The 21,612-nt window shown below is 34.3% G+C and overlaps 2 protein-coding genes across 2 annotated transcripts; both read left to right on the top strand.

Moving 5' to 3' along the window:
- The first annotated feature begins 11,068 nt into the window (after positions 1 to 11,068).
- Positions 11,069 to 17,746, top strand: LOC144837177 (3'-5' exoribonuclease 1-like). The gene is made up of 6 exons (XM_078692191.1): positions 11,069 to 11,279; positions 11,540 to 11,659; positions 11,961 to 12,044; positions 13,993 to 14,111; positions 14,539 to 14,708; positions 16,400 to 17,746. The coding sequence occupies exons 2-6, from the start codon at positions 11,540 to 11,542 to the stop codon at positions 16,552 to 16,554; spliced, it is 648 nt and encodes a 215-aa protein (XP_078548317.1). The 5' UTR covers positions 11,069 to 11,279; the 3' UTR covers positions 16,555 to 17,746.
- Positions 17,747 to 17,936: 190 nt separating this feature from the next.
- LOC144837178 (3'-5' exoribonuclease 1-like) lies at positions 17,937 to 21,307 on the top strand. Its single transcript, XM_078692192.1, has 6 exons — positions 17,937 to 18,514; positions 18,725 to 18,844; positions 19,236 to 19,319; positions 19,984 to 20,099; positions 20,451 to 20,620; positions 20,931 to 21,307. The coding sequence occupies exons 2-6, from the start codon at positions 18,725 to 18,727 to the stop codon at positions 21,080 to 21,082; spliced, it is 642 nt and encodes a 213-aa protein (XP_078548318.1). The 5' UTR covers positions 17,937 to 18,514; the 3' UTR covers positions 21,083 to 21,307.
- Positions 21,308 to 21,612: the final 305 nt, after the last annotated feature.

Below are 21,612 nucleotides of genomic sequence, written 5' to 3'. Positions count from 1 at the left end.
AATTAGTATATGGTGGTCAATGACGTCAAATAATTGATCGATTGGCCAATCACCGTTCGTTTACTAAATGACCTCATTGTTCCGGATGCGGTTCTCCACCCGTTGTTCATCGTCAGCCAATCACAACACAGTTCGTCATACAAGGTTCTTCTTTGTTATGGTGACGTCATCAGCCAAAACATTGTAGTACTGATCTCGTAGTTAGGAATGCTCCATTATTTTTAGCACTGATAGCAGGCGATACAGAGGTCAAATCATAATGGCTTTCCATATAAGGAGAATGTATTTACGCAAGATCTGTTTATTATACATCAGGTTTTTCCATTGTGCAAGTCAAAACTTGACCCGATCAGTCATCGGCATTGTCAACAGCCTATTCAGTTATGAAAATATACATCGTTATGATTACATTTAGAGATTATATTGATATATATATCCGTTTATTTCATTGTAATAATCATAGAAATGTAAAGATCTACATGGGGTGATGTTTTATCATATGGCGAGAACTGACCTAAGGTTAATACTCTTGTACTTGACCTCCGAATGACCATGGCTAAGTAGTTCGGGGTCATGTAGATCACCTTTATTTTTATAAATTTGTAGGAAATTACAATAATTTCGTTATGTTCTATTGTCCAGTAATCTCGCCAAACAGACAGTTCATGTATGATTCATTCACTCAGATGATCGTATTTTATGTATTTCGTCATTAGTTCGCTGAATTTCTTTCGCGATCCATTTCGATGAATTATGAAATTGCGATCTTAGATATTTCCTTAGAAAATAGTCCCAAGAATATCTATATTGGGCTGGTTTAATTATTGTATGCCATAGTTGAGTTTTTCTACCAGGAATAAAGTGAATACGGTAACCAAATATTACGAAACGTTAACTACACTTACAATATGGATATTCATATCCTACCAGAAATATTGTTTTTTTCTTTGTCTTTGTTTCGAGGTTCACGTGATTTTATGTATACAGCATATATTTATTTTATCTTTGTTTTAGATAAAATCTGACTTTTTTTTTTCTAGTCTTTCAGACTATATTATTTTTGTTCTAAATTTGTCAGTGATTTCACCCAAATTGTACTTCCACATGGTAGCAATTCCTTAGGGTTTTTACAATAATTTAAAATAGAAAGAAAGCTATGTGGTGATGACCGTGCACTGTTTGTTTTTCATCGAAAATCACGAATTGCAAGCATGCTTTCGAGGAACCGCAAAAGGAAATCATAACAAAACGAAGGAAGTAGTTCGACAAAGATGTAGTTAAATATCGAGAAAAAAAACCTCACCATCTGCTCGAAGTTTACAATGGTAGTGGTTTCATAAATAGGGGTCAGGGGTCATAAAACGTACATTTGTAATACTCAGACAGGTTCACGGAAGGGGCATTGTGATTTAGTATTAACAGCTATGATTGCAGTATTACTCATGAGAGAGAAGTCAAAAGAACAGAAAAAGATTACAAGAGAATACAAAATGATTCGGACATCATGTAGACTACGTAATGGTTAATCATACACGGACACTCCTAACAACACTATAGATGACGTGTTGATTTTCATCGATCGTTATTTTTTATGTCATGTGAAACCTACTGGAGTAATAACACAATAATAAAGGTATCAACGTTACATAAACGGTTTATGAGCTATTAACGGAGTATATGGATAATCTTTATAATAAAAAGTACTTGGTTCCGGAATCTGGGATGTAATAAGTGCGTTGGATCAGTATATAGTTCAGTTTAGTGATTAACAATTGGAACTATTTATAATATGCTATTTTAAGAACAATACACTTTACTGGCATTTCAATCTGTATCTTATATAAGGCAAAAATACTCTCCAGGTGGAATGCCATCCTGAAATGAGTAATTAGTACAGTCTTTTTTAATATTAATTTATATGTAATTTTACTTTCTATGGACCACAGATTCCGAAATAAAAGATTTAATGAATGAATATTGTCTAATCCTAAAGTACTGTATTGTTAATCTTAATTCCGTCATCACTACATTTAATTATATATTTTTAAAAATGCGTCATTTTGTATAATATTTATACATACAGTAAACTTGAACATGTATTTTGTGCCGTCGTGTTTTCGTCCACGTCACATGGTCATTGGAGCATTTTTTAAATATGTGGCAATGTGGAGAAATCGATTGAGTGTATTCTTTAAAATGCAGCTAGCTTTGTTTTGAGTTTTCTTTGTGTTTTCTTAACAAAGAAATGCAAAGAAAGTAACTGATTCGACGTGCTTTGTGAGGAATTGAAAGAACAAAAACCAAGTTTCACGCCCAGATGCGTCTCTCAAAATAGCACGCTGCCCACGCCTTGGATAAAAACAAGGAGATGTAGGAAATAATAGAAGTTTATAATTGAAATAAATAGAGAAAAAAAATATATACTCTTCTTTTTTTAAACATTTTCCGTCTTCTGACAATTTGTTTCCACTGTGATAATGTCTGTCTACATTTTCCCCTTTAAATCGTTCTTGATTTGGTTCATTCATTTTTTTGGTCTTCCATGCTGTTCGAGGTCGTTTTACTAATACTAGTATTTCTTTCACAGAAAAAAAAATACTACAGTATAAGTATTAATTTATTAGTTTCAAACAATTTAATATTTCAATTATTAATTGTAGTAAAACAAAAAAGTAAATACTTATTATTCTATCCGTGTTTTAAATTGTAGTGTCAGATAAAAACCATGCCATAGACACTTGATTTTTCAAGTTGTATTCAACATTAATATTTTGGAGCATATATGAGCTAGACAAAGCTATTCTTAGGTTGAGATGGTTGAGGACGAGGTCAGGTTTAGGTCATGGTATGCTCGCTAGGAATGCACACTGTAGGTCCTCTCTGTAGTTCCGTTATAAATATAACCATAATATGTTAATATTACTATAAATAAACAAATTCATGCTGTATACACTATTTTATATAAGAGAGGAAATAATTCAACATATAACTTTTTAATTAATCGAAAAGAATTATACTTATATAAGGCAACTGGATAAACACCAAGTTTTTTTAAAGTAAATTGTGTGGTTTTTGTGATTAGATAAATCATGACATGATGACCTGGACCTATAAATCGGGTACATGGTATGACGAAGGCATAATTGTTGATAAGATATCTGATGACGAATCATTACGTAACTGTAATGGTATATTATCAATAATTATGAGGGTATTTACAAAGTGGGAAGCCTCGCGAATCAACACGTGAGGTAAACCTCTTGCGTGTACTCTGTACTCATGTGAACTATTCCTTGTCACGATAAGGGCATGGAGTATATTCTTTACTCTATGATAAGGGTCAACAGTATTTATAATCGTAAATATAAACATTGTTTATCTATACTATAACATGATAATTATATATCCGTGATCATTGATGTTTTTTAAATAAGAAAAGCACATACGCCACCAAAAAAAAAATGAATTTAATATTGATAAGTTAGTGTAAATTGTAATTCCTGTCCTTACACAATCATGACCTTTGTACGGGCGCGAATGTGAACAGTATTATGAGTACAGTACAACTGCATAACGGAGTTGGAACTTCTGAATGAATGGGCATGCTACTCACGGCTATGGAATGCGAGGAGTACAAGGTCGTGAAAGTGCGTTTGTCCCGATGACGAGAGAACAAAGGAGTGTGAACACCGGGCCTGCATTGTTTCGATTTATAAGCATATATAGTAGCTCCTAGTACATTCTTGTATCAGACTTACCTTTTAAATATTTTGTACATGCTTTAGTTTACATTTTCTTTGAGTATATACTATAATATTCGAGTAAAAATTCATACGTACTGGTAGTACGTTGAATTTGCTGCTGCAAGTTTGTTAAGTATAGTGATAATATCTCTATGGTTTGTTTACAAACACTTTGTAAATTAGCAAACTTTATTTTGCCATTGTTTTCTAACATTCATAACAAAAAAACCACTGTATAATTTATAATTGTCGGCCCCATCCACCCTCCCAAACTTGTTTTGTTAGTTTTAATGTATAATAATATTCGATCTAATACGATTCAGGGAAATATTTTGAATTTTCTCCTAGTTGTTCAAACATTCTAAAGACTGTACTAGGGAAATTATGCCTCTGTGATACTAGGACTAGCCTTATACAGTATTCTTCTAAAATATTATTGTACTGTAATTATATTATTAGGGAATACACACCTGTATATGTCACACCGTGTGTTATCATGCTAGTTCAAAATTGATTTTCAGATAGTTATAGGGAATTTCCCTATTTGTTGACAACAAACGCCGACACCGTAGATGGATATGTTTGTATTCAAATTCCGCTCTCATGCTTGAATTCATTTCAGACAATTAAAAAAAAGTTGTCTCGTGTATGCACATAAATAGAAAATGTATAAAATAACAAGTGTGTCCAAGAATACACCCGCTCCGCATGCTAATAAGTTTAATTAAACCTCTATTCACACGAGTGCTAAACACGTTTGATTGACTATCAAGTGAAAACAATGAATGATCATGTTGTGTGATTGTGATTAAACCTATGTTTATAGTATATAATATATGTATAATGTAGTGTAATAGTCCTTTTAGGCCTATATAATTTTAGTTTATTGCGAGATACAAGTGACCCTTCCCCACCTCGTCTGCGACAACTCGTTATACTGTTTTACACAGGCATAATGATATCAATATGTAATTTTTATTTTTGCGTAATAGTTTTTAGGGCAGATTAAACATTGTACTCATGATCCAGTGTTTATGCAAGAGGACGAAACGCGTTTGTGTTGTCTTATGACGCGAATATGAAGCATGGACAGAAGCATTCATCATGTGACGTGTGTCATCTGATTCCTAGAAATATCATAAGTAGTTGCATCATGTCATTTAAACAGTCAGCATATCACAGTAGGATAAATCATTGATTTCCCCCCATGGATAAATAAATGCTGGAAGGGATTACGCAATGGGAAACGGAAGATAGGCCTACTAGGGTTTTTAACATTTTTTTAAACCGAAATATTAAAAATGTAAAACATATTAATGTATGCAGCGCCATAATTTCCTCATTAGGTTTCACTGGAAATGTTACTGTAGGCCTATAACGTACAGGATCTCTTCCTCTAATGAGTATCCTGTACGGAAATGAAGGGAGCTATATATAGAGAATGACATACAGGCAGTGCATGTTGCAATAAATTAAGCTAATTTAATAGGTGCGGTGAACGTTAATAGCATCCCGTTAAATTAATGATAGGCATATATCAATTAGTATACTGTGTAATACAGAAATGTTAAAAATAGATGGCACACTATTATTAAACTTTGTTGTGGGTTTGTTTATGGAGTAAAGAATAGGTTGTAGCCTAGTCTAGGCTGTAGACCGAGTTCTGACTTAATATAAAGCTCCGATCTACACTATCAAACTAGTTTGACAAAAAAAGGTGTGATGTGCCCAAATATGGTAGTGATATGCTTAAATATGGTAGTGATATGACATCATCATGTCCATATATGGGCACATAAGTTTGATTGTGTAGACAGAGCTTTATAAAAAGATAAATATTTAGGCACATATGGCGTTTCATACGTGTACTATACAACATCGAAAAGCCGACGGATGGTGGACTAACTTAAACAAGACAATAACTACATGCTTTGGGGAAGCCCAGGTTTGTTGTTACAAGTCCAAATACAGTATCATTTTCTTTTCTTTTTTACATACATACAAAACACAGGATTGATAAGTAACCATTATCTATTTGGATGACGGGAAATACCTGTAAATTTATGGGGAATCCCCGAAAGTCACGCCACTTCCGTGTTGATCTATTGTATCAAACAATAACACGATATTAAACATGATAGGCCTTTGACTTGTACACGCTTCAATAGAAACTGAAACAATCAATGATGACATCAACCTTATTTATAAACTCTGCGATGGAAAACTGATCGGTCCGGTACACACCCCACTCCCTCCAGCCCGTATTCACAATGGAAATAAATAAGCAAGCTGATAAAATAAAACGAAAACAGACAGAAAGAATTATAAAGTGCCCGGCTTTTGAAAAACGCTATTCCTTCGTCACGGCGGCTAGTGAATTTGAGCTTAAAGATGTATTGTCCTCCAAAAACATAACAATGAAGATTAATAAAATCAGACTTTAATTTAATTTTAAATTCACCTTAATATTAGGACTATAGGCCTATAATATAAAAATAGTTAATAATTATAATCAATAATAGGCTTACAATTAAAAATTATTTTTTAGAAACTATAAAGTCCGTATATTAAGTCATTGTAATTAGTATGAGGTGAAGATTGCAATATTTTTTTCAAGACATCTCTCATGGGAGACCGGCGTAAATCGTCTGATGTTTGTATGGCACGCCATATTATTCGTCATATGCTCTTTTCAGATTAAAAGACTACTGTATATAATTCCATTATATACACAATTGTAGTGAAGTAGTAAAGAATAAGTAATCACTGAATAACAAAAAACAATATAAAGTAGAAATATTATTTGTCGTCATAAAGCATTTAATGAAAAAGAAAAGCGTCACGGTGTCTTCTCTTGTAAAAAAATGCGTTCCTAATTAATGAACATGACCTGGGACATGACCTATCTCAACCTGACAGTTCTCATACGGCAGGATGTGTGATTTTTATTGATTAAAGTAATTTTCTTAGATATTTCCTTGTTCGGGTATTGTCACGAGTCACATCAGACGAAGTGTGCCTAGAGATACGTCGTGTTTGCAGGTCATGCGAAGGGGCCCCGAGGCCTGATAAGGCAATTGCAAGGTTAGGCTATACGAACCCGACCTGGTCATTTATGAATATAAATCATTAGTGAGTGAATGAATGAAAAAATGTTTTTAATGTTGTGAAATCAAGTTCTTACTTCCGGATGTTCATACTTTCTCGAGATTTCAACCCAGTTAAAATAATTTTGTTTCATAACTTGTATTAGATCTTGTGAAAATAATGATTATAACAAGCCTATTAAACTTTGAATTGCGTAATGCGTACACGTACACAAATTGCGCACATTAACACGTGTATTCAGAATTTTCATTCAGTCATTGGAAACCCCTAATTTTAATCCCCCCTTTCTTTTTCATACGGGGCAGGTAGTTTTAAAAGCTGACATTGTCATTAATAGCATTACACTTGTGGCTGCGTGCCCAGTTCGTTTGTGTCCAAGGGATATGTATTACCGTCTAGCCGTTCGGGTTCCGCAATCGCGCACACGAGAGAACCGCCAACTCACGTATCAACTCTATCCACGAGTTATTTCTACATGTGTGAAGTGATATCTGGCAGACATAGGTGGGCGAACACAGATTTATCAGATTTACATTGATTTGCCGCATTAACCGGCGGACGACCGGGCTCTTAATTCGTATTAACGCGCCAATTGCGCGCGTTGTTAATTGCATTAGAAATTAACACTAAGCATATGGATTGAAGTCAATGGCCTGGTGGCCGTAAGTTCGAATCGTTTCTGGTCATCCAAATGGTACCGTACCTAAAGATTAGTTCCCACTAAACGCAACGGTAGAAAGAAACGCAATGTAAGCGAGTTGACCAATCACAAGCGATTTATTATTCGAACAGTCGCTTGTCATTGGTCATCTCGCTTGCGCCGCGTCTACGTTCCGCGTTGCGTCCTTGTGGGAATCAAGCTTAAATATGCATTGATGTTGATGGGGTGTAGCTATTGGTCCTCAGTACAGCACGTGTACTAAACAAGCGGCACTTCGTTGTTATTTTTGTTTTACCTGCGAAACGAAATTACATAACCTATTAACAATACTATTATTATGTGACAATAGTAGATCCGGATCCGTGTAAAAGCACGGATCGAAGCGAACTAGGACGTAGGTCAATCGTTTTCGCGTGGAACGAGCCTCGTGGGGTCTGGGTTGGAAATCCGCATAATTAAATGTCAACGTTTAAAACTAACGATTCATGATCTATATAAATTGCGAAGTATGCTAATAAATATTTAGTATTACAGAAAAGTTTTAGTACATAGGCCTATAGGTGCAAAATCAATTTGATATCGAGTGCGCAATTAAATTAATATCTGGTTTGCATTATAATATATGTATGACAACACCGAACTTTCTATGTAGGTAGCTCCCCCAAATATCCCTCTTTTGTAAGTAAAGGCAAGACGATAGGTGAGTAAAGCCGGTCTAATCCCTGTGCTCAAATAAAGACGACGCGAGTACAGCCGGCCTAACCCTTTTAGGCCCAAACTTAATGAAACTAATAAAGAAGATATTGCATCCACCGTTGACAACAGGACTTTCCAGTGAATGTATAAACCAAGATTCGTCTAACAAACGAGATACTTATTTTCTGATTGTTTTCTCTAGGCTACAATCACTCTTCCGTCAAACTATATAGTAATGTACATTGGTGGGCCAGACTGATATATTCAGGCGGATTAAATCAAGTCATTAGACAGTTCCGTGGTAGGCCTACTGTAATATTGTATAACAGGTTCACCAAATGGTCATTTTAGAATCGAGAGAAGGCCGATAACAAGCAAACGTGAGTGATACGACGCCACAACACAAAGCCAACCCCGTGTCAGGGACGCGCTAGGGTCGGGGAAATTACCCAACTTACGCATAAAATTATGAAAGATTCCGTTGTCAATTATGAATGTTGAGTCAGCTATTAGAATTGGAAACCAATGGATGACGAAGTTTCCGCGTATAATGACTGTCATCCGTCTGTGCGTCCGTCGTCAGAATAGTACGCGCGACAGCTGCTGCTCCAGTATGCAGTTGCCCCACAATCGGACGGAGATGACAGATGCATTAAAAGGTATAATATGAGTGGGAATTATGAGTTAAAACCCCTCATGAGGATAAACGATGTGCAATGAATAGATGTAAACTGTGGACAATTCGTTTATACGAACTGCAGGACCGATGTTGACAGTTAAAACTACTTTCGATATCTAGTTGCGCGCTCAGTTAGTCCTTGCGTTGCTTTCATGGGGACGACGCTTAATAAGCCATGGTTGCCACCGTGCAACGCAGCGATGTAAGTGCAACGCAACTGAGTTGACCAATGACAAGCGACAGTCCGAATAATCCATCGCCTGTAATTGGTCAGATTACTTGCGTTGCGCTTACGTTAAAGCATGGGAGCTATTTGGTTACAGTATTTGTTGTCCAAGTCCAAGCTCATTTTAAGTCCAAGGTTATAACGCTAATACACATTGAGGGCGCAGTTCCATAAATAACTTCCAACATTGTGATGTTATTATGCGTGGAATGGTTAATATCATTAGGTGCATACAAGACATCAGGACCAATTCAATTAATTTAGTGACTGTGGCTGTAGCATTTTTATTTGACCCATGTGTTATTTTTACAGATTAAATTATTAATAGGCCCTCTCCTTGTAGGCCTACGTCGTCATTAATACGGAGGCTTTTTTTTTTTTTTTTTTTTCCAAAACGGTTCATTTATTCGCTTTTTCCGATTTGATGGTCGAAGAGAATATAGCCCAGCATTTTGTGCTACATTAAATTAAACTGTATACGCGTATTATAAAGAATGACGTAGACAATTTGAAATGACGTCAGCTGTTTTCTGTGAATCGGTGCATTGTAGATGGCGCTACGCTAGAAATAAAATAAACCACAATCGTATTCGATTATAATACAGTAAATAAATGCATTATTCAATTTTGTGTCCCTGGTGAACATCCAGGGCCCGATGTTTCAGGTTTGCTTAGGGACTGTTCAAGTTATTTATCCGGGTATATTAGTGACCTCAGCCTGCCCGCCAAATTTAGCAATAATTGGCCTAAAAACCGACCCTGAATAATTCGAGCCATGCTCTAAACCAAATACGTTTGTTTTTTTCTAAGATGACAATGGTAAACTTTGCATTGTAAAATAAATTTAAAAAAACAAGAAAAATTGTAAACTTTTAGGGCCTACTAAAATAATATATCGAAAGATGTTAAGACTACTTCAATACAAATTTATAAATAATAAATGTTGTAGTGCTTTTTATTATAATACAGCTTAATTGCTACATAATAGTTCTTGGCTTTCTATTCCAGGTCACGCTTGCAAAGTATGCGTACAACAATCGAAATGTTCTTTTAAAAAAGTGTCACCTAAAATATCTCCTGTTATAGTCAAAATTAAATTAGATAATAACACTAACAAATGACACTGCATACAATGACAATTATATCCTTATGTGGTGCTATCCATATCGCATAACATTAAAAATAATTAACCTTTGACCAATACTTTGGGAAATTCCATTTATTGGTTTCCCCGAAGCTGATTTATAAAGTTCAGTGAATGCATTACTTATAGATATATATTGATTTAGAAGTTCAAGGTAAATTTAAATGCGAAAATTAGCCAAGTTATGTGCGCATCATACACCATACAATATACTATATGCCTTCCAATAACAAATAACCGAAATGCATCGAAGTCTGAAATTAACATAACGTGTTGTTTAAAGGTCAGAATAGCGGGCGTAATATATTTAATTTGTTTTCAATTGTGATACATATAGGTTTTTAATGAACCGGTGACGTACGCCCAAACATAAACGTGAGTGAGTAGAGGAATTGATGTGACATTGCAGGGAATATTCACTGGTTATATAGGCCTAGGCCTACTCTACCGTGTAGGCCTACAGATCGATCGTCCGTTTTAGTGCAGTAAATTGACGTTACGCGGCTCTAGGAAGAGCATTAGGCCCTATATACTTATGGATTTATAAAGCAGCGCTTTTCCAAAAAAAAACAAAAAACACAAAGCGCTGTACAACAAGTCTTGTTTAAAGCACTGGGACATTTACATTTTAATACTGCGTCATTTCACTGTGATGTGTTGGAATTTCCAGATTGCCTACCCGTCGGACTGTTTGTATTTGAACAAATGAATCAGTGTCGTCTCTCCTTGCACCGTATTGTTAAATTGAATTGATTACAATGTTTGTATGTTTAAAAAGCCTTATTATTTCCTCAATTCAAAGAAATGTTTAGATAGTACTATAGTAACCAGGCTACAGATGGTAATGTATGTAACTGGAAATTCCAACATCTTAACTTCCTGGAATTATTTTGATCATGAATGCGATGCAAAGTATATAACGTCGTCGATGACAGAGATTTGTTGACACTTTTGACGAACGCTGCCATACTCAACAACTCAACGGCTTTAGAAACGTTTACACAACATTCTTCGTTAAAAAGGTATGATAATGTTGGCTCAATTTAATTTATTTAAAGTATCTTTCTTTGAATTATATGTATCGATAGGAACCGGAAAACTGACTTTAGGCCTACTTGATGTAGGCATATGCATGGGATGTTTTAGAAACAGGTTTAACTTTTAGCCTATAATGTCTGACCACTGCCTCCAATCAGAGACCAAGTGTGACATCCCGAATTTGTTTAACTTTACCGTGAGCAAATTATATTATCAATTATTGTTCTTAAATCTTATTTTTTAGATGGTGCGCTATTTCATGGTTATTGATCTGGAGGCGACGTGTGTTTACCCGCGACAACATGACTGGGAGCCGGAGATCATCGAGATAGGGGCAATTATACTGGATTCAAAGCTAAACGAGGTAAGACCTTAGGCCTACAACAAAACATCATAGCCTATACTAATATATAGTAGGCCTACTGTACTATTGTTATCAACATTATTATGCCCTAAAGCTCTGTCTACACTATCGAACTTTATGTTACAAAAAATGTGATGTGGACATAGACATGATGATGTCATCACTACCATATTTGAGCATATCACTACCATATTTGGGCTTGTTACACTGTTTTTGTCAAACTAGTTTACTACGGTAGTGTAGACAGAGCGTAAGTCTTTACACCTTGATATGGATTTAAATGCCAGTTCTGTCGTTTCAGATCAGTGAATTTCAGGAGTTTGTTCAGCCAGTGGTTAATTCTACGCTTTCATCGTTTTGTCTAGACCTTACGAAAATTACACAGGTAAGCACCTATCATCTAAGCAGAATCACAGGCAGACTTAGCTGAAGCATTGATGTGAATAAATCAATAACAAACGTGACTAGAATGAACGAATAAAATAACAATACGTTACTAAAATTATAAATAATCATGACTTAATCAGAAGTATTTTGTAAAATAATTTGGAATAAATAATAAAATTGAACTAGAATTTAATTCGTCACTTTGACGAATTATAGGTGATCATTTTTATCATTTTACTGAAATTAATTTTTTTTAAACATGCACGTACGTTAACATACGATCGGAAAATGTTGATGTATGCCATCCTATTATATGCTTATAGTGCTGAGTTGTGCCTATATGCCATATACAATATGTACAGTATATACTGTATATCTATATACAGTGTAGCATAGGTGAAATTACGGGACACACATGTTCTAATTTTTTGGCATGATGACGTTATCAAACTAAACTTTAAGATGACAATTTCGAAAGATAATTAATTGAACAAAAAAATATAAGATTTGGAAAAAAATTTGGCACGTAGAAGCGCTGTGTGCGCTCTTTGAATTGTGTATAACTTTGACGAAAAATATGAAAAAAACTACTTTTTCACTTCAACTGGCCATATGTTAACGTCACAACATCCGATAGGCTTAATTTTTATATGAATTAATATCTACATTTCATCAGCTTTCATAATAAATTATAATCATCAAGGTTACCTTCAATTCTGAAGAGCTGTAAGATATTCAAATTTACTGTGAAGGTGAAATTACACGGCCTACGTTATTCAAGTTTTTACGCGTGATGACGTCATTAAAATGAAGATAGTGTCAACTCATGATAAAGATAATTAATTAAGCAAGCACATACTGAAAGTTGTGCGAAATTCGAGCACACATAACCAAGATGCGCTCTGTTGAATGTGATAATCTACACAAAAAGATAACAAATCCTAATTTTTAAATTCAAGTGGCCATTTGATGACGTCAAAACATTTTGTACGTAAAATGTGTACATGAATTCATATCTACAACTCAATGGCTTCCAGAATAAGTTAAAAAAATCGGGGGTCATCTTGCATTCTGAAGAATTATTTTCATTTTAAAAAAGACCTATTTTTCACCATTTTCAGAACTTTTGTAAAATTAATGTGCGCATTTTGTCATTTTTAACGTGCTCGTATAGCGTTATTTTAAGTCGGAACTGACTCAAATTTGGTGAATGTACTAAGGATGGTGAGTAGAATGAGATTTGTAAAAAAAATTCATATTTTTTACGCTTTTTAAGTATCGCGCGCGCAAAAACGCATTTTTGCGCAGTAATTTTTTGAAACACGCAAATGGCCTAATTCATGCTCTAAATTGATCAAAACTTAATTTTGAGCGTTTTAAATTTTTAACGCGCGATATCACGCGCATGAACCTACGTGCGCGTGCGTTTTTATTTGCTAATATTTTACCCTTGATCTGAAGTTTACGTGTAGTGAATTTCATTAATATGTGATAATGAATTATGGAGATATGATTGATAATGTGATTTCGCAAAATGGCGTATAAATGTCGTCACGGATGAGTGATCACGCTGGAAAGCTTATTAGGATTAAGTTATATTATTTGAAAGATATTCTGAAATTTTTGTAATCATTGACATTAAACTTTTTGAGATAATTGTTACACAAAATAGTGTACAGAAACAATAAAAAGAAAAAAAATAATAAAGATTTTATACAATAACAATAGGTGATCATTTTATTCTAAATGATCACCTAATAAATAAAATAGGCCTATTTAAAGTGCTAATGTGCTACTCTGTAAGAGGGGAACACTGGCGCTCAACTTAGCCATACTGTTCCCTTTTTGTTTCCTGCCACTTACTTTGTGGTTGTTCTTTGTTGTTGTGGTTGTGATGTTTTTTGTCAATAAAAAATACGAATAAAGCACTTCTCTATTTGATCCAGGCTAACGTTGATAGAGCTGATACCTTCCCAGACGTCTACGAACGAATGTTGACATGGATGAGAAGTAACGGATTGAATACCACATCTAGATCAGGAAACTTTACACTCGTCACGGATGGGTTAGTAGTATTAAAGTAGAACTCCTTTGGACACTGGTATTCAGGAGACACCGCGATTAAGGGGACGTTCCCGTGCAACGGACTTGTCACCTTTTGACCAACCTCTATTCGAGGACACCCCTATTAAATAGAAACTTTGTTAGATGGGTCCCGATGGCGTTCCTTTAAATAGGCGTTCTAATATTTTGTAATACTGTATTATGTTATGATATAAGCACACTAATAGTTAAGCTTGGTTCCCACTAGAGACGCAACGCAATGACGTAACGCTACGTAAGTGATTTGACCAATCACAAGCGATGGATTATTCGAACAGGTGCTTGTCATTGGTCAACTCGCTTGCTTTGCATCTACGTCCTTGTGGGAACCAAGATTTAGTTTATAATGAAGTAGCACCAATGTAACCGAAACGAAATGTATTTTTTAGAATCTTTGATTGCAATCAATATATACAGCACCAGTGTAAACTCTGCAAGTTGGAATACCCGGAATGGGCTAAAAGTTTCAGCAACATAAAATCACATTTTATGTACGTTCTGCGCGCGCGCAAAGTTAATGGCAGAACGCACAACATGAGTGAAATGACGGAAAAGCTCGGTACGTAATAATAATAATGATAACTAGAATTTAATTCGTCACTTTGACGAATTATAGGTGATCATTTTTATCATTTTACTGAAATTAATTTTTTTTAAACATGCACGTACGTTAACATACGATCGGAAAATGTTGATGTATGCCATCCTATTATATGCTTATAGTGCTGAGTTGTGCCTATACGCCATATACAATATGTACAGTATATACTGTATATCTATATACAGTGTAGCATAGGTGAAATTACGGGACACACATGTTCTAATTTTTTGGCATGATGACGTTATCAAACTAAACTTTAAGATGACAATTTCGAAAGATAATTAATTGAGCAAAAAAATATAAGATTTGGAAAAAAATTTGGCACGTAGAAGCGCTGTGCGCGCTCTTTGAATTGTGTATAACTTTGACGAAAAATATGAAAAAACTACTTTTTCACTTCAACTGGCCATATGTTAACGTCACAACATCCGATAGGCTTAATTTTTATATGAATTAATATCTACATTTCATCAGCTTTCATAATAAATTATAATCATCAAGGTAACCTTCAATTCTGAAGAGCTGTAAGATATTCAAATTTACTGCGAAGGTGAAATTACACGGCCTACGTTATTCAAGTTTTTACGCGTGATGACGTCATTAAAATGAAGATAGTGTCAACTCATGATAAAGATAATTAATTAAGCAAGCACATACTGAAAGTTGTGCGAAATTCGAGCACACATAACCAAGATGCGCTCTGTTGAATGTGATAATCTACACAAAAAGATAACAAATCCTAATTTTTAAATTCAAGTGGCCATTTGATGACGTCAAAACATTTTGTACGTAAAATGTGTACATGAATTCATATCTACAACTCAATGGCTTCCAGAATAAGTTAAAAAAATCGGGGGTCATCTTGCATTCTGAAGAATTATTTTCATTTTAAAAAAGACCTATTTTTCACCATTTTCAGAACTTTTGTAAAATTAATGTGCGCATTTTGTCATTTTTAACGTGCTCGTATAGCGTTATTTTAAGTCGGAACTGACTCAAATTTGGTGAATGTACTAAGGATGGTGAGTAGAATGAGATTTGTAAACAAAATTCATGTTTTTTACGCTTTTTAAGTATCGCGCGCGCAAAAACGCATTTTTGCGCAGTACTTTTTTGAAACACGCAAATGGCCTAATTCATGCTCTAAATTGATCAAAACTTAATTTTGAGCGTTTTAAATTTTTAACGCGCGATATCACGCGCATGAACCTACGTGCGCGTGCATTTTTATTTGCTAATATTTTTACCCTTGATCTGAAGTTTACGTGTAGTGAATTTCATTAATATGTGATAATGAATTATGGAGATATGATTGATAATGTGATTTCGCAAAATGGCGTATAAATGTCGTCACGGATGAGTGATCACGCTGGAAAGCTTATTAGGATTAAGTTATATTATTTGAAAGATATTCTGAAATTTTTGTAATCATTGACATTAAACTTTTTGAGATAATTGTTACACAAAATAGTGTACAGAAACAATAAAAAGAAAAAAAAAAAAAATAATAAAGATTTTATACAATAACAATAGGTGATCATTTTATTCTAAATGATCACCTAATAATAATAGTTTTAATTGTTTAATCTTAGCAAATCGTTTCATTACCATAATTTGACTGGTTGAAATGTAGTTATTTTTAATTTTAGGCATTGAAATGGACGGTCAGTTACACAGAGCTTTAGATGATGCCAAGATTATCGTTAAAATAATGAAAGGTATTCGAGGAAGACGTCCAGGGTTTGCGTTCAATACCAATGCAACATACAGGCCTGATTGGACATTGAGGTTTTTCGACGACTAAGCAGATATGTTTTCGGTAACACCACGTAATACGACAACCCATTTACGCTATTTTGTATTGATCCAATAACATACAGAAAAGTATTTTCGGTATATCCATTATCTCGACAATCATGTGGACCCAGATGTAATTTGTTTTCATATATATGTTGTTTTATTTTATGTAAGGACTACCGTATCACACACCTTTAGGGTTATGTAAGATTACGGTCTTTGCACCTTAAAAAAAAAAAAAAAAAAAGTAATTTATAAACCTGTATTCAGTCGTCATGATGCACTTACCTTACAACAGGATCTTTGTAAAATTTCCAAATGGTGTGAGGATAATAAAATGAAATTAAATGCAAAGAAGTGTAAAGTCATGCACATAACTAGGAAACGTAATTATATCCCTCACTTTATTTATACAATCGAATCCAATCCCCTTGAAGCTGTTAATTCACATAAATATCTTGGTATTAACTTCTCACGTGATTTAACATGGTCTGCTCACGTTAATGATGTATCGATGAAATCTATGAGAATGCTTGGGTTTATCAAACGGTTTGTAGGTTTCAATGACACCGAAATTTTACTACGACTTTTTAATGCACTATGTCGACCTGTTATTGAATATGGTGCTCCTGTGTGGGATCCACATCAAAAACAACATAATATAGCTATTAACAAGTCATTAAGACGGGTTACTAAATTGTGTGTTGAAGGCGATTTCACTGACAGGCTTAAGATTCTAAATTTACCAGATATGGTTCAAAGAATGAAATTTCATAGTATAATTTTTGTAGTTAAGTGTTTGCATAATTTAATTGATTTTGATATATTTGAATACCTTACAATTAATTCTCGGTATCCAGAGTCCCTCACCTTTAAACACATGTATGCTAGAACTAATGCATTTAAATACTCCCTGTTTGTTAATTTCCCTCGAATATGGGAATGTATCCCGCATGAAGTTCGTAACAAAGTCCTGTTTAACTTTGGGGGGTTTAGAAGGGATTTGAAAAAATGTATTACTGATATCGAATTCATCTAGACTATCACTGTGTTTTTATGTCTATTGCGTTTTTCGTACTATTAGTTGGGAAAGCCACTCGACAGTGCAGTTCTTTTGAACTGATCCACTTTTGGTTACCCGCAGGTGCTGATAGTACTTTTGTTCTGTTTTGTTGATTGATGTTTATGATTTTTGTTACCTGGAAATTGAATAAAATAAAATAAAATAAATAAAAATTTTAACGTTTTATAAAACATTTTGTTACTAAATTGTTATCTTATTGCAATGTAGTTCCCACTTTTGAAGCAGTATTAAGTTTAATCTTTTTATGCGTCATTTTAATTTTTTTATGACACATTTTGTTACTAAATTTTTATCTTGTTAATAAAATAATTGCGCAACCTTGCACCACGACGCGTGGATTTAATCGCGTCGCAAGTTTTACCAATCACGACACGATGGATCATGCAAACTGTCGCTTGTGATTGTCACGTTGTCGCGCGCGTTAACTCATTTCTGTGCGTCCAAGTGGAAACGCGCAATTTACTTGCGTTGCGCTAACGTCTTTGTGCGTTGGATATCGTCGTTGAGGCCACCAAGCTTTATCCATCCATCGCTATATTGTGGGAAATTGCTGATGTCCTGTATGTTTACAATTGTATACTACGTCATGACTGACTTTGTACAAACTTGCTTATCGCTATAATAACTCTTTACATTTATTATTAAATTAACATTTATAAAAGGAAACTGCCAGTAGTATTTGTTTATTTTGATTGTTTATTTTAGTAGTAGGCCTAACCAACCTGGAAAAATCCAAATTGGAATTTCCAAAATTATTGTGTAATGTTTTAATTATTATAGAATTATTTTGGTTATCGATGATGAAAGTCAGAGGACTATAAATTAGGTTGTGAATCGTGCGACGAGTCATTTTCATTTCTTGATTGTGTCACCTCTAAACAGAGTTGGAAGTCTCTTACATTACGGTATACTGTACAGACTAATAAATACAAAGGTAGGCTATACATGCGCACAATTAAATTGTTTGGTAGAATTGGTTTGTTACATAGGCTACAACAATTGCTTAATAGAAATACATTCATTTTAATTTATACTGCACATCTTAAGGGTTATTTTTGTTATTCATTAATTTACAATGTCTTATTTTGTTTAGATGGCGCGCTACTTCTTGGTTATTGATCTGGAGGCGACGTGTATTTACCCGCGACAACAGGACTGGGACGCGGAGATAATTGAAATAGGGGCGGTCATACTGGATTCGAGACTGAAACAAGTAGGCATTGGACTTGTTTAATGAAAACATTTCTTCTGGTTTCGATTCGTATAATAATATAAGTAGTTCTTTGATAGTAAACCAATAAAACTTACGTTGGCAAGACAGTTTCTAGTGGCTGGAAAGGAGACCAGTCGGCGTCATAACGCATCATAGCAACTGAAGAAGTCAAGCTGACAGCTAGACGAAACTGTCTTGCCAACGTAAGTTTTATTGGTTTACTATCAAAGAACTACTTATAATATTATTATTGGACTTGTTTGTTTAATTTGATTTAAGCATTTAGATTGTAATTAAAATCATACTTTGTACCATATGACTCGCCGTCACCAACCCACCCGTCCTTCTCCTAACATCTGTATTAACGATACCAGTGTGATTCTTATTTCAGATCAGTGAATTTCAGGAGTTTGTTAAGCCAGTTGTAAACCCGATATTATCGCCGTATTGTCTGGATCTTTTGAAGATCACTCAGGTAAGAAATGAACATTTTATCCATACTTTATCCATACTTCTCGTCTCTTAGTGGTAGATTTTAAAAGGGCCAAAAAAGATAAAGGCCCGAGTCAATAAGATGTAAGGAGCTCACTGTACTAACCTCGGCATTGGTGATGTACCTCCCAGGTACTCGTTTACAGCTGAGTGGACTGGGAGTTGTTGGGAATTGAACCCGGGTCTCTCTGTATGACAGTTTGTTTGTTTGTTTTTTATTGATTTCCACACAAAATGAATATGATAATTAAGTAACAATAGACATATATAGAAAGATGTGTGGCTGGTGGGCAAATAAGTTAAAAAAACTTTAAGGCTTACCCACCAGAAAAGATACATAAACATAATCAAGTATGACGAGTAAGATATACATAGTAAGAATATAAAATAAGAAGTAAAAAGACGTAAATAAAATTTAAAACAATTTAAAAGTAAATAAATAAAAAAAAAACCAATAGTATAAATTATTAAATAAATGAATCATAAGTGTTTAAACTTTAGCATTTGCATAAGTAATAATAAGTTACGTAGTATTTAAGTTCAGTCAAGTGTCCTAACCACTCGGTCTAGATAATACAAATTTTAAAAAGTTAATTAAAATCAAATGTGTTTTCTTGAGGTTGATATTTAACATTTTATTCTGCAAGGGTGATGTTGATACCGCAGATACATTTCTGACGGTTTATGAACGGATGTTGACGTGGATGGAAGCGAACAGATTAAAGCTCACTGGCTACCAAAACTTTGTTCTCGTCACAGACGGGTAAGCTTAAGGTTTATCTATAACTTAGGCCTAGCCCAACCGCAATTCAACCTAAATAAATACATTAATAATATTGACCGAATAATGTGACCATTTTGTAACATCATCAGTTGAAAAAAAATTATTAAATGATGATCGAAATTCAATTTTCATTTTGAGTCTATTTTACTAAAGTAGGCCTAGATACATGGATTAAACGTGTTATGCTATGTTCATAATGTTGTGTTGTGTTTAATGTGAAGTTACAATGTGATGTTATGTTTATGTAATGTCGTATGCTATAGTTTTTTCTGACTCTTGTGGCAACCTACCGGAATGTTTTTAATTTGAATATATTTGTTCTTTTTTAAGAATCTTTGATTGTAATCAGTGGATACGTAATCAATGCAAAATCTCTGACATCGAATATCCGGGATGGGCTAAAAGTTTTAGCAACATAAAAAAACACTTTATGTATGCTCTGCGCACGCGCAAAGCTGACCGCAGCTCTTTTACCATCAGTGAAATGACGGAGAAGCTAGGTAGGTCTAATGCTCTGTCTACACTATCAAACCTTATGTGACAACAAAATGTGATGTGTTCATATATGGACATGATGATGTCATATCACTACCATATTTGGGTATATCACTACCATATTTGAGCACATCACACAACTAGTTTGATAGTGTAGACAGAGCTTAAGTGATATTATCATAATTACTATCATCCACTGGTAAATCTGTCCAGCATGGGCCATGATAATTTTTAAAAATCAAAATTCTTTTTTGGAAAATAAAAAATATAGTAGTGCCGTGTCAATATTTGCTAAACGTATTTGTTTATTTATAGGAATTAGGATAGACGGTCAGCTACACAGAGCTTTAGATGATGCCAAGATTGTCGTGAAGATTATGAAAGGCATCAGAGGAAAACGTTCAAATTTTCGTTTCGATGTGAATGCTCAACTAAAGCGTGAATGGACCATGACGTTTTACGAATAAAATATTTGCGGTAACACCACGTAATAAAGATCGTTCGACGTTTCGATTAATGTTTGTTAGTGTCTCGATCTAATAAACTCTGGTCGGACAAATAGTCGTTTACTAACTTTATACGTATATATATATATAGTCAGTCTAGAATTATTATGCCTAATTATAGACTGGCATACATATATAATATATATCATAGTATTGTATTGTATAAATAGTGTATTAAATTGATTACTGGAGTACAGTACTAATTGAAATTGTTTTATTGATGACTACATTCTAATATCAAATGATAAATAAATGTGGTGTTGACATGACGTCATGTTTATTGATTGCCGATGATGCATTGGTGTTGGGAAATCGAGGGAGATTCTGAGCTGCTCGATGACGTCATCAAGTTCGACATACGCAGAAATTGGACGGATGATTTCATTCGAATTGTAGTTTATGATTTGTCAAATTAATCTCCCTTAGCAGAAACACAGAAAAAACGACATTATTGGAATTTCCAGTGTAGGCCTAATAGTGATATCGGTGAA

This window comes from Antedon bifida, chromosome 3 (genome assembly GCF_963402885.1).
Source record: "Antedon bifida chromosome 3, ecAntBifi1.1, whole genome shotgun sequence".
NCBI classification, from domain to species: domain Eukaryota; kingdom Metazoa; phylum Echinodermata; class Crinoidea; order Comatulida; family Antedonidae; genus Antedon; species Antedon bifida.
Note: the sequence above shows the minus strand (reverse complement) of the source record. Positions and strands in the feature narration are given on the sequence as shown.

Excerpts from the sequence above, each read along its gene's own strand:
- LOC144837177 (XM_078692191.1), top strand. The coding sequence starts at position 11,540 with ATGGTGCGCTATTTCATGGTTATTGATCTGGAGGCGACGTGTGTTTAC. Across the intron at positions 12,045-13,992 it reads ACCTTACGAAAATTACACAG|GCTAACGTTGATAGAGCTGA; the intron begins GTAAGCACCTAT and ends TATTTGATCCAG. Across the intron at positions 14,112-14,538 it reads TTTACACTCGTCACGGATGG|AATCTTTGATTGCAATCAAT; the intron begins GTTAGTAGTATT and ends TGTATTTTTTAG.
- LOC144837178 (XM_078692192.1), top strand. The coding sequence starts at position 18,725 with ATGGCGCGCTACTTCTTGGTTATTGATCTGGAGGCGACGTGTATTTAC. Across the intron at positions 20,100-20,450 it reads TTTGTTCTCGTCACAGACGG|AATCTTTGATTGTAATCAGT; the intron begins GTAAGCTTAAGG and ends TTCTTTTTTAAG. Across the intron at positions 20,621-20,930 it reads TGAAATGACGGAGAAGCTAG|GAATTAGGATAGACGGTCAG; the intron begins GTAGGTCTAATG and ends GTTTATTTATAG.